This window comes from Vanacampus margaritifer, chromosome 18 (assembly GCF_051991255.1).
Source record: "Vanacampus margaritifer isolate UIUO_Vmar chromosome 18, RoL_Vmar_1.0, whole genome shotgun sequence".
NCBI lineage: Eukaryota > Metazoa > Chordata > Actinopteri > Syngnathiformes > Syngnathidae > Vanacampus > Vanacampus margaritifer.
The window spans coordinates 13,853,873-13,868,191 of record NC_135449.1 but is presented as its reverse complement, the minus strand read 5'-3'; the positions used below and the strand labels follow the sequence as shown (position 1 = coordinate 13,868,191).

General features: G+C 38.1%; 1 protein-coding gene across 8 annotated transcripts in view; it reads right to left on the bottom strand.

Annotated features, from left to right (window-relative positions):
• shisa6 (shisa family member 6) overlaps positions 1-14,319 on the bottom strand; it is an 86,239-nt gene that overhangs the window by 5,395 nt on the left and 66,525 nt on the right. For 3 of the 8 annotated variants that reach the window (XR_013289154.1, XM_077550304.1, XM_077550305.1), the window contains 3 exons: positions 11,435-11,497; positions 8,602-8,622; positions 1,563-1,715 (listed from right to left, as the gene is read on the bottom strand). The exons of 1 other annotated variant lie outside the window; for it this stretch is intronic. Coding sequence is in view for 6 of the 7 variants with exons in the window: in XM_077550304.1 (XP_077406430.1) it covers positions 1,563-1,715; positions 8,602-8,622; positions 11,435-11,497 (237 nt within the window). In the remaining variant the exon portion in view is untranslated. The remainder of the gene's footprint in view (positions 1-1,562; positions 1,716-8,601; positions 8,623-11,434; positions 11,498-14,319) is intronic. 4 more of the 8 variants (XM_077550306.1, XM_077550309.1, XM_077550308.1 and 1 more) reach the window with 2 other exon arrangements.

The window sequence follows — 14,319 nt, the reverse complement described above, 5'->3', positions numbered from 1 at the left end:
CTCCAGAAATCCACCAAAGCACCACTAAATCAATACCGAGCCGGGCAAGGCATAAGACAGCTTAAACGTACGATTAGAGCAGAGTAGTGGAACAGAGAAAGAAGAAAATGAGTCATTGCATTTGGAGATACACACACGGATGAAATTGACTGTACAGTGGAACCTCTAAAGTTGAATGTTCGTGTCGTTGTACAATTTGGAATTCAACAAAAATTTAAGGTCGCTAAAAAAAATATCGGAGTATTAGTATTAGTATTAGTAATCCCGCCTACACTGTCGTGGTTACATTCCAGAACACCCTCATAACAAGTGAAAGTTGTCACTTGCTGTCAACTGAAAATTACATCACAGTGCCTAAGAGCTCAGGTAATGACCAATCAAGGGTCACCTGTTTTCTTTGTTTGGTCATTTGGAACTGTGATGTCATTTTCAATTGACAGCAAGTGACAAAATGGTCACCACCTGACATGGATCAACATGGTGGGATTTTGCTGCTTAATTCATTTTCAACAAACGCAATATTAATCAGAATAACATTTTTAGACTTGTGGGACAAAATAGAACATATTGTGAAAATATGTATTTACATTTTATTTAAACTTTTTGTGTTTTTGAACACAAAAATACATACACCTGTTTTAATCCATCTGAAGGGGCGGCCATTTTGTCACTTGCTGACTGTCAACTGAAAATGACATCACAGTGCCTAAGGGCTCAGGTAACGACCACCAAGGCTCACCTGTTTTCTGGGTTTGGTCATGTGACGTTCGCAAGATGAGCCCTTAGGAACTGTGATGTCATTTTCAGTTAACAGCAAGTGGCAAAATAGATAAACATGGCATGATTTTGCTGCTTAATTCATATTCAACAAATGCAATATTAATCAGAATAACATGTTTAGACTTGTGGGGCCATATAGAAAATATTACTGTAAAGACATTTTTATTTTATTTTTTTTAAACTTGTGTTGTTAGACACGTTATACAAGGAAGCGGTGGTAGATCTGACAAATGCTGGCAAAAACTGGCAAAAAGGCAAGAAATTTCTCATAACTGGAAAAATCAATTGTCTGAGAAAGAAGAAGCGTAAAATCTAGTGTCTAAAGTAGGATTAAAGAGGATGTGACACATAATATTCAATAAAAGCTAGGCTAAACTGAATGTTCTTCCTCTTTTTGTTCTTCTTCTTTCAAATTTGCACATTGTCAAACCCAAGTGGGCCAGCATCTAGTGGTCAACAGTGGAATTACACACAAAATAATCTGCAAAATAGCGGGGCTTCGAACCCGGCATGCACGGTGGACAGTGGGTTTACTCTCGATCCACTTGATCAATTCACACTTAAGAGCAGATTGTGTTCGACTTAAGAGGTTCCACCATATTCACAAATTGAACTTGCATTTTAACTGGTTATAGTTTTGGTCTCGTGATTTTCCATTCACTAAAGTTCCCTCTCATGATAGCCTCGAAAAAGTTGCTCAAGGTCCCGTCGATCACGGCACAAAAATCATGCATGACATCAGGGATCCTGCTCTTGCATTAGTGCTGTGAACTTTGACCTACTCAGTTTCTTCAGGGACGAGAAGCGGTTGAGGTCGGCTTTGATGGCCGCCTCGTAGGAGGGCGGCAGGTGGGACAGACTCTGGAAGGAGCGTGAAAAAGACAGGTCGTAGGGCTCCGTCTGCGAGGTCAGGATGCCACTTATCCGATTGTTGTCTAGAGACACGTACATACATATACAGACACATGGGAGGGAAAAAGAAATGGGCAGTGCTGGCTTCTCCTTCGCACCTTTCTCCCCGTTTAAAAATAGTAAAAACACGATGAGACCACAGGCAACCACTATGGAAGAACACTCGCTGAGACGAAAAAGCAAAGATTGAAGCTGGAGTTCTTAGTCCTACAAATATTTCCTGGAGGCAGATTTGCTGTAAATCAATCTTGCAGTGTTCGCTGGCATGAATATTTAGAATCCATGGTTGGATTTCTGCTGTACTCACTGAGAAGAGGAAGTGCATATGGTATATTTGCATTTATTTTGACTCTGGATGATGCAAACATTCCCCTCTTGGAATTTGAAGGTTTTTTAATTCTATACAAAAACTCAGGCTGAGTATTATCCAAGAATCCTGCAGTTCCTCAAGTTAATGGTGTGGTGAAATTTAACCAAGAGCATAATATAATCAGCTGGATTGTTTCCTTTTGAACCTCTTAAACCTCGGCCGAGTAAATACTTGCAATTTACTATCAGCTTCCTTATTGCCCTTTTTACAAAGTCTTTAATGCGTTCTTGATGACACAATTTGCTGCATGACAGCTTTGTCATTCAGACCAATCAAAGTGACCAATAAAAGTGGGCCGAATTGACAAAAAGCCAAAATTCTCGACCATTTTTCACACGGCTCCTGGGCTACTCAGAGGTAGGATTATTATTATTTTCTTAATTTACCAAATTCTGAGTTTATTAAAAGAAAGAATACATCACAGAAATTACCGCCAACGCTTACCCACCCCAACTCCCTCCCTCTTACCTTATTTTATTTCTTATTTCATCTAAGAAAGTCAGGGCGCTAAAACTGACCCGCCAGGCTTCATATTCTGTATCTCTCTATTGGTCATTGTTATTTTCACGTTTCTTGAAATGTGCATGTGACAAATTCCTCATGCGTCTTACACATATGGCCAATATAGATGAGGATTCTAATTCTGACATTTAGAGATGCACTATAGAGATCCTGACATCACGTGCCTATATCTCTGAACACGTCCCTTGCGACAGGAAAGTAGTGGCGCAGTGATAATGGGCTACAATGGCGTGGACAGCTAATACTAGCGTTTATTTGTCAACTTTCCGCCCAAGAGCATTGACAGTTATTTTGATGAAAAGGACATGATATATGCGCGAGGTAGACATGTTGGATTGCCGATGAAGTGTCAGGAGTTTATTTATTTTTTTCCCAACTTGGTGACGCTGCTTTGAGTGCTTTCAAATCTGATCATGCAAAGGCTTTACAAGTTTGTATTCCCCCTTTATGTGTGCTCAAAATGCCATAGAAGTTAGCAGTTTCACGTAAGTCTTGGCAGTGTTATTTAGGTACTATAGCAGCTTAGCAGCTGCTAAATCAGCCGCAGCCACCGTCATTTATACCATAAGAAGTCTTCTTTATGGTGTTGGTTAGTTATTAAATTCAACTGTGTTATATCTATTAAACCGTAGTAGCACAAATGAACAAAACTGATTATTTCCCCCACATTTTGCGTATGGTAACAGTTAGCATCGGCTGATTTAGCCACCATGTACAAAGTGCAACTTTGGCTACGCATTGGTTCCTCTTTTGGTAGCCTGGAGCATGCTCGATCCTTTTTTTGCCTCCTCTTGTTGCGGCAGCTGGTGCACAACAGCTGTCAATCATTGTTAAAGTGTAGCGTTTGCCGTTTACTCAAAGTGGCAAATGCGTATTCTATGCTGCCAAAATTGTTGCGCTAACGGCCATTTTGGGACGTGTGTCGTCAACGTCAGGATCTCTATTGCTGTTCACTATTGACCATTTGCACCGACGTCACGTGATCACGTGACTGCCCTATGACTGACAGCGGAAGGAAATGATTGTTGAATGGAAGTGGACATGACCCGGAGCGACTTAGTGACTTAGCGACTGTTATTTTACAAATGAAAAGTTATTATTGCCCATAGAGCCATGGAATCTACTACTTCAACCGAAGTTCGTCTGTCAGTCGAAGTTGAACTGGATGCATTAGAAGCAAGTTGTGTCAGTTATTTGTGCTAAGTATCTGATTCTGAACAAAGGATTAAGGTATTATAGCACATAAATTGTTCACACAGCAGTGTATATTTCCTCACTTATTTTTTTTCAGGGGAAGGGGCATTTAGGGGAAGCTGAGTTTCCCTTGCAGTCTTATAGCAATCGTGACTGCTACAGACTGAACTTGACTCAGTTCTTTGTGTGTTTGTGTTCATAGTTTTGCCACTTAAAAATAGAACTGAAACAATGAATTCCACACCACATAGAGTGTGTTATAATAGACAATACAAACTAGACTTTTACACTGATTGAATCGGCTGGATCGGGATTGGATGATATTTTGTATTTTGTGCAAAATCGGTCATCGGGTATCATGTCTTAATGTTCCCGATCGATCAATGACATCATTGATCAGTTTCAAGAAATAAGACATTACATGTAATATTTCATGTTTATGAGCGTTTTTTGAAGATTTAGTTTTTTTCTCATTTCAATTGGAATCAATTATACGTATATTAAAGCTAGTTGTATCACGGGTAAGTTGTCACATTGCAATTCTTCTTCTCCACCAGAGGGCAAGAGCAAGTATTAGCCAACATGGTAGTTTGGGGCAACTTGTCTCAGTCATTTTGGGGTTGGTTGTCACATGTGCAAAGAATGGGCCAAAGAAAAATGCACCTCTGGCAACTCGGTTTACGTGTGCCACAATTGTTCTTCAGATGAAAGAATCTGATGAGTGAGAAAATTAATCTATCCATCCATCCATTAACTGAAATGCTTCATAAAAAAATATATATATATCAATTTAATCTCAAATTCCCAGTTTAAGGGAGGGGAAAAACAGGCATTTAAATGTGAGAGCTATAACATGCCATTAATCCATTTCGTAATATTTTATGTTAAAGTTTGCTCAATGACTATAAAATATATATAAAATTTCTAGATCAATGATAAACAATTTTTATGGCTGTACGAAAACCAACAACAGGAAAACAAGGATGAGTTTGTCCTTGTTTTATCAGTTGCAAAATCCAGTGTGACATCTTACCCCATATAGTGTGACAACTTACCCGTTGGTGGGGCAACATGTCATATGTTCACTACCTCTATTTGATGGCTTATAACTCTGCACTGACACAAAATATGAAAATAACATGAATACAAAAAAAACCTCCTAAGAATTTGGACTTTCATCTCGTACACATTTTGTTTATATATGATGTATTGATTCCAAGAAATATATAATAGTATAAAAAGTATTACAACTAGCCCCGGTCTCCCTAAAGTAGAGTCAATTTAAAAGTTATTTTTTTTAAATAGATGTATTGGTCCATCTTCTGATTCAATCGATGATTGGTTATTGTTTTTTTTTCCTAACTCCGTGATCAGATGAAAAATTCTGATTGTGTAAAGCTTACAAACATTAATAATGGGGGAGACCCGTATTTACTTTTGTCATGTGGCTGTTGTCCAACACAAGAAGGGTAAAAACAGTTAAGAGTAATAAAAAACAAAAAAACTGGCCACTGCAACAATCTGGAGACTGAAATCTAAACGCTGTAAAATTCATAACACAATCAGTAAAAACTCTTGATAATAACTATTTAATCCAAAACTAACACTTTTTTCGACTCCCACCAACTGCACTTAAGACTGTGTCAAAAGACTGCTGATAGTTTGTAGAGGTGAAATATTGTTTAATTTTCAAATAATCTTAAAAGAGGGCGAAAAAAGGCTTTAAGAACTATTTTGTCTGTAAGAACTGTTTCTCAATGAGTCCTAATATTGTTGCTTTGATGGGACTGGAGTGACAGCATGGCTCAGACCTTGTGCGGCTATCTCAGCTTAACACCTGCCTTTGCCGTCTACTTACTCAAGGAAGCTGTTTCTTTGCCTTGACTTCAGCTTAACCACTAAATTTAAGTGAATCTGCCTTGAGGAATGGCTGCAGGTTTAAAAACTCCAACTAGCTTTAGTGACAGGGAAATTGGGGGGTCATACTGTACGAATATCGGGGACTCGGTGGGTGTTTGGCGCAGGACTGACTTGACAAGTGACAGGATTTGATGGGAGAAAACAGTGTCCAACAGATTGGAAAAAGGAAAACACATCGAGACAAGACCACAAACAACAGATGTGCGCCTGGAGAGTGACCCGGCTTTGTGACAGTACTGTGAGATGTCATCGACAGTGTCAGACAGCTCCGATTGAATGTGGTGTGATATGATGCCAAAAAGACGAACAGGAAGAGGTTACTTCTACTTTCATCTTTCCTTTTATCGTGCCTTGCCACAAATGCACGTACTCGCCATCCTCCCCATCCACTGCAGACTTCCACGCTCTGTCAATTTTATCTATCCAACCATACTGCCACCCACTTTTACTCCTTAATTCTTTCTTGTCCGTTTACAAGACCCTACTCTCATTTTCTCACTCGCTCGTGCTCTATCTGGTTCTCCCATGTGAGCCTGCGAGTCTGTGGAGCGGTGCAGAGCCGCAGTCATGGGTGCGGCCCCAGACCAGCCTCCAATGAACAGATAAAAAATACAGCTTTGGTAACTGCTGCATGATGGAGGGGAGCAAGAGAGGAAGACATTGGAGATAAGCAAAGCTTTAAAAAAGGATAAAGGGGCAGCAAAATGATGACAAGGAGAAAAAAAAAAGAGTGAAATGAGGAGGAAAGCTTGAGCACGGATGGCGGACGGGGGTAACGGGTGGGGTGGATGGGCAACAACAGGGGGTACCAGGAGCCGGAAGGGCTGTGAAGGATGTGTGTGGACTGCATCAATAAGGGATGATTTGACTCAGGCTGCACTGTAGCGTTCTCTATTTCAAAACGTCATCACAACAGACACATAGACTGACTTGACATTTGAAGACATGGTTCAAATTGCTATATCAAATATCTAATATAATTTTATTTATTTTTTTCTTCAGAATCACATTTAATAGAAATGAGCCTGATGTTTGCGTAGAGAAAGTATTACAAATATTTATTGGAGTATTTTAAAATGACGGCACAAAAAGCAGCAGTTTTTGTCAAACACTTCACAAATGCCTGACAACTATTTTTGCGCATGTTTAATCTTTTTGTGCAACCTGAACCATGATTATTTATTTATTTATTTATTTATTTATCCAGAAACAATACAGATGTAACAAGCTACTGTACTTGTCACCATATCAAAAAATAAGCATGCCACAAATTTAGCCATAAAAAACTGAGACTTAGCCCTACGCGGGGGTAACGTTATATTTGTAAGGTGGAACATTAATATCATTTTAAAGAAGTCGAAATATTATGTATACAGTTTCCAAATTTTGCCTGTACCAATTATGTTTAGTCTAAGGCTGTCAGTTGATAATTTTTTTTAATTGTAGTTAATCACATGATATACATAGTTAACTCATGATTAATCGCAAATTAATCACACATTCTATATCTGTTCTAAATGTACAACAAAATATTGTTTTCAAGTTTTTAGGAACATAAAAGTAGACAAATATGTTTACCAAATATGGTTGTATCTCGTGACATTGAAACCGTAATTTGAAAGTAATTCTAGTAATTCATAAAGTTATTTGAAGTTAAAAAGATATACTACACAACAATATAAGAGTACATAAAAGTGTAAAACACTGAATCATCAATTTCTGTTGAGATAATATTTCTGCCGCTAGATGTTTTAGCGTTTCATGTTGGATGTTGGTGAGAGGAACAATGCATTTCTCATTTCAAATTAAGAGCAAAATTTATTAGGACATGAAGCAACTCATACATGGACTCCTGCCCATTTTGTTCATTGTAAATTACAACTAGACCACAGTCACGACAAAGACGCAGCTTTCCTGCAAAGGAATCAGAAATAACGCTGGTGATGTTACATGAGTTATCTTTCGGAGTTGCTCAATAAAAGGCGCCTCACACTCACATCTAAAGAGCAAATGACTTGGAGTCGCTCCAAGTGGCAAGGCGGGCATACACTCAGCTCTTGGCTGTCAAAAGGCAGTCGAAGTGCCCATGCAGACCCCTTTGAGAGCTGATGCTACATTGCTCAGTGCTAACAGCTAACCGTCCAGCTCTAATCATTTTTGCTGTTGCCTTATTTTTTGTTACGCAACTGTGCACATTACCTGTTGAACTAAACCTACTTGTACCCACAGCAAATGGAATTCCCAAATTGGTCAAATTAGACATTAAAGACACAAACAAACAGGATTATCCTATCACACTGCAATGTCTCATCCTCAAACTCACAGTGTGCATGTGAAAACCTACCGAACTGGTAACTGGAACTGTGTAAAAAGGCTTGCTCTATGACAAGAACAATGAATCCTGAAACAGATGGTGTGAAACCCACAGAGACCTGACCCCTACATCATCCAAGCAGTTTGGCTAACATGAAGAGACAGAAACAAATGTGACCCAAAATCCACAGATGAAACGAGGCTTGAAAATACCACCATGGAGATTTTGTTTTTGTCTGTTTAGTTTTTTTTTAAGGTGGAATTTGTCTTTTTTTTTTGGTAACAATATGTTGCCTTAATCTGTTTTTTCAAAGTATCCCAAATGAATTCCGTTACTCATGGAAGTGTACCAAGAAGGGAAGGAGAATTTTTTTTTGTGGGATTTGATAACCAAAAGAACAATCTGAACACTGCCCTTGCCTCATCTGAAAGCTTTTTGGCTTGTGCACTACAGCCTACATTATTCATCTGGTTCCCTGGGTCGGACATAAACACCGTGCGTGCATCCATACCAAACAGCACATTTTTATTTAGTGGAAGAACACATGTGGTGTGTATGGGGACATAAATGCCATTTCAGTTTAACTTACCACGCCTCAATGATCGGTGGGCTACCAAAACCAAGTAGAAAAAAATAAGTTCAGTGACATGTTGACGATGACACAAACAGAGGCTACTTCATATTCAGCACAGCTTGCGACGAGTCGCCCCTCAGAAAAAGGAATTTAATCACTTTTTCTTTTCTTTTTTTTATCTCCAAGGCTTGTGATAAAGGAAGTGCAAATTATGTGCATTTTCTGTGCTATTTCCTGCATGTTTGTCACAGGCCACTGGGGATTTTTTGGCAGTGGACTTTATCTGGGAGGAAAAAAACCTTGAGTGCTTAAATTTGAAGCCTGTTGGAGAGTCTTCTATCAAGGTTTTTTTTGTATTTGATGTGTATGAATTGACTTTTCAGGTTTTACATACATACAAGTAAAATGAATTTTCCTTTTGGCTATTGGGTTGTGTCCATGTGTTTGTAACTTTTTCCCTTAAATGTAAGCTGTACCCAGAACAGTCAATCTGAGTTTGCAAAAATGGATTTTAGTGACGGAAACCAAATAGTGACGATTCAGCCTTTGACTGAGCATCTTTGCTTTTACCTATTGATAGTCAAGGGGATATGAAGGTTGGAATATGAGGTTCACAGCAAATGCAGGATCTAACAACATAATTAAATATTTTTGTAAAATGAAAAAATAAATATCTACTGTAAAATCACATGTATAACACTCATTTAAAATAAATAAATAAAAGATCCTAAATCAAGGGGGCGGGGGGTAATTATACAGGGGGGCTTAAAAAGAAACTGCTTTCCCCCCCACATTTTTGCCAGTACTTAGACAGTACCTAGGGTGTCGTTAAAAAAAATAAAAAATAAGCACTGAGGTGTAGTGCATTTCAACTGTAACTAACTACAGCTTCACGTACTGTAATTCATAGGTGTCAAATTCAAGGCCTGGGGGCCATTTGTGGCCCGCCACTTAATTTTATGTGGCTCACGGAGGCAAATTTTGTGCGTCAACTTCCATGATTCTTGCTAAAATCTCTAACAAAACTTCTAAATGTCTTATGTATAAATCATAAAATACAGATATTGCAAGCGATTTGCTATCCCTTTTACAGTAAACAATAGTAGCAAATTATAGTATTATCCTTGATGTCCAACGTCAAAACTCACATCAGTTTTTTCTGAATATGTAATAATATGAGGAGATTAAACATTTGTATGGTTTCACAGCCATAATGACCCTCTGCGGAAAACCGTAACTACCAAGTGGCCCGTGACAACAATGAGTTGCAGCAATCAGAGAAAAGGGTGGCTACTTTGAATAAACTAAAATCTAAAACATGTTTTCAGTTATTTCACCTTTTTGTGTTAAATACATAACTCTACGTGATCATTCTTGGTTTTGATGCCTTCGGTGAGAATGTATAATATAAATAGTAATGAGAATAAAGCAAACACATTAAATGAGATGTGTGTGTGTGTGTACTGTACAGGGCTGGGCTGTCCATCTAGCATACAGGGCAGATGCCCGGTGGGCCAGCGTCTTTTGGGGTTGATGCAGTGCTTTTTAGTTAATGTTTTGCTCCATTTTACCCCAAGAGACTTTCTCACAATTTAGTGGGACTAGTCCATTAATCAATTTGGAATATACTGTAGACAGTAAAATGAACCAACATTAGTCAAAATATCAGTGGCAGAATAATGTGTTAGACAGGTAAGGTAAGGAGTCGGGCCGGTGGGCTTAAGTCAAAATGCCAGGGCCATTTTGTTGGTGCCAGCCCAGCCCTGGTACTGTATAGTCATATTACTCACTCTAATAATAAAAAATACCCACAAATCGGGGACGGTATTATACGTGGGATTTTACAGTAACACATTTTTAAGGGTGATTTTGGGGTGGTGTATATTATACACGAATGTGTAATGTTATGCACGGGATTTTACGGTATCACATTTAAATTCTAATATGTATATATATATATATATATATATATATATATATATATATATATATATATATATATATATATATATACATGTTAGAACCTTATTATTGCACCTCTTGCAACCTTAATATTTGTACAGTGTAGGAATGATTTAAAAGGGAAAAGGAATCGTGAAGACCGGGCCTCAAGTACTGTGTTCACTCCCAGCCATTTTCACTGAAGCAGCCTCCTTTGCTCTCGGCTGTTTTACTGGATTTTGACTGATTTTGCAAGGCCCACATAATATTGTGTTCTTTTGCTATAAAAACATGGAACCTACCAAAAGAAAGATTAGAGTATCTTCTTGCACCAGGAAAAAAAAGTATGAGCTAGTGCGGGTATAAAAAATATATATATTGCCTGACTTGGTGGAGATTTACACCTGCTTTCCTCTGTCTCCACTGTGTATCCTTATGCAACACAGCCAATTAGTGACCACAGGGCAGCCATTAGGACAAACATGTGAGTGACAGCTGTAATAGAAAACAATTTAGCTTGATGCCCGTCGCAGTGGTGCATGAGGTTACAGTGATAACTTTTGTTCTCTGATAACAGCAGGGAATGTTGAAGGTTTCATACAGCCTGTCAGCCAGGGGACGAGCTGACCCCGAGCCAATTATTTTTCCGAGATGGTCAGTGGCTGCTTCCTGCTCGTAACTGGGATGGGAAGCTTCAACAATTCCACATTCCAGCAAAAGATAAGACCTTATTTTCAATCATAGAAAGGTATACAGTGGAGTTTGAAAGGAGGGCAGCGTCGAACAGTTTTTGTGTACAACCATGTCAAGGACTGTAATCAGGTTAATGGCCAGGCCCCTGCCTTTATGTCAGACAGTGAGCTGTGAATTGACTTGAATATTCCCATCCCCCTCTAGTTTGTCTTACCATTCTTAGGTGTGCGTATGGGGCTACCTAGAGCCACATGGTTATAGTTGTGCTGATGGGTACCTGCAATGACAAAAGCAATTACAGATCTGTTTAGTGTTCATGAAAAATGCTCTGTATCGAAGCTAATACAGAGTGTTAGAAGCATGAGGATGACATGAAAGAGATAATTCACAACAAATGTGCCAGGCTACCAGTGTTGTTTTGGTGAATTAAAATGGAATAGGGTTTCCTTCACCATTTCAAAAAATAAGTCATTAAAATGCCAAAGCAATGTTTCACAGTTGTTTGATTAGAGTGTGAAATATCCCTTTAATTTAAAAATAAAAAACAGTCATGGACACAAAATAAAAACGAGAAGTAAAGCAAGATGTGTATATCTCCAAAAGGTAAAGTCCACAATAATTATCCTGCAAAACAAGGTTACGAACATGAAACCATTCCAGGCGAAAGAAAAGTTTCAAAAGATGATGCTTGCAAAGAAGAATTGGCTCTTTCTGTTTTGCAACACCGTAAACGTTGTAAAATATAGCTATTAAAGCTATTCAGAAACTATGAATTTCAAGTCCAAATAAGATGGCTCAATGAATGTACAATCTCAAAGAGCATGGAAACACCAATGAAACACAGCAAATAGAAAAACTCTGTCAGGCATACATGATTATAGAGGATACTGGCATTATACAGTGTTATAATAACATCAATTATATTTGTATGCACTTTTTGGTACTATTTTAAACAGAGGTGGGCATTCCGTCAATAGTGACGGTCCGTCGATCCGTCAATGACGGACACCTGGTTTCTTGACGATTAACGAATGACGGGAAACTTTGAAAAATTGCCGGACTTCCTTGAAGTGTGTTTTCGTCCATCAGTGTAATCGTCAATCCGTCAATGACAGAATGCCCGTTCTGCTGACGAATGACAGAAAACATTGACAGTTGCCTATTTTGCTGAGGAATGGCGGATTGACAATTACAATGCGGTTCGGTTTGAAATACTGATGGATTGACAATGACGCTTGGGTGCCCCGACTGTTGACGAGGTATGGATGGCAGACGCTCAAAATTCATTGACATGCCCACTTCTGATTTTAGCTTTATTCAAAAATGTGAGAGACAAACCTAAAAATAAACTGCACAAGCATTATTTTTTTTATAATGAACACGTTATACATAATATAAAATGTTTGATTGATTGATTTTGATTGATTGATTTTGATTTAAAACATCTAAGGAAAACATAATAATAATAATCACTTAAAATATACATTAAAAAAAAAAGAACCCTACTTAAAACAATGATGTAGACGAAACGTCTGTTAGTCAAAACAATGATGGATTGGTAGGGAGGAAAATATTGACTTGCAAAAAATAGGTTCTGTTATGACATCCAGTTCCGGGCTTCCCCAGGCCTCTTGTGATGGATCTTATTCCAAATCTATAAAAATACTAATTTAGAATGTTTTATTTTATTTTTATTTTTACGTAGAATAACTTACAGGAATAACGTTGCTTTGGTGGTGGTATGGACAACATTTGTTTATGGTAATGTACTTTTTTCACTGTAATATTTTCACCATTTTTGTCCCCACATAATTTTACTTTTTTTTTTAAATTGTGCTGACAAGGATATATCTGTTGTATCTTGCAATTTGGGCTTTTATATGACTTTACACTTTTTATCTCTTACTGGAGGGATATTTTCCATTAAAAAGTGTAGTACTTTACTTGCTTATATATTAGATATGATGTTAGATAAACATAGGACAAAAAAAAAAGGTCTGACTCAGCAAGAAGTAGCTTAGCGTTTAATTGTCTCTGCTCAGTGCTCATATTGTAAAAGGTAGTGTTTTCACATCAATTGCAGAAAGCAATAAAATATGACATTATTTCTTGCTAAACAGCCGTAAGTGACCGAGAAATTGATGTTGAAGATATTACTGTACACCAATAGTGCTTCTTAATTTTTTTTAAATTGAAATTACAATTGTTTCTCTTATTTTCACCTTGTATTACAAAATACGGCCATTAAATTGGGTGTTATTTTTTTTAAATAAATTAAAAACTAATTATATGTTTTCATGTAGGCCTACTGTATGTTGCCATTTTCATTTATCTTTTAAAGGGGCAATGTGTATGATTTGGTGCCATATAGTGGTGAACTAATAGAATGCAATAATTTTTAATCACACACATTACGGTGCCTCAGGGAGACCCCACTTCACAATCCTACCATTAATTATTATTTGTAGTGAGCGAGCAGCCCGGTGAGCAGGAGCAGTGGGACCGGCGAGCAAGAGTGGCTAGGCAAGAACTAGCCTGAGCGGCTAACAAGTGTGGCTAGTAAAAACTCGCTGCAGCGGCTAACGAGTGGCTATCGGGAGAAGCTAGCAAAAGCTAGCGAGAGCAAAGCAGAGGGAGACAAGCGGCGGGAGCCCAAATCACAGGACCACCACCTGGCAGGCGTCAGCTGTGGAAGGTAAGTGGTGACCGACAGAGGCTTAATACTTTTATGAAGTTTTTCTCCGTCAGGTATCTGTAGCAGAAATATGGCGATGAAACACGTCAGCTCAACCTATGTAATATAATTAGCAATTACCAGACCTTTATATTTAAAAAATGTATGTTTAGCTCACTAGTATGGATAGTTACCCCCTTGTTGGATCATAATCTAGCCCCAACATGTTGGGTCAAATCCTCTACCCAATGCGCTGGGTTAGCTATTTCATCCCACTTGGATTACTTTTGACCCAAATATTTTGTGATATCATCATAGAGGTAGTAGTACGTATATATAGTATAGCACATGACTGTATCTCTGGTTAATCAAAAACCTTATTAGTACACATTATGCAAAAATAAACAAGTGCCAAATGTGTTTAT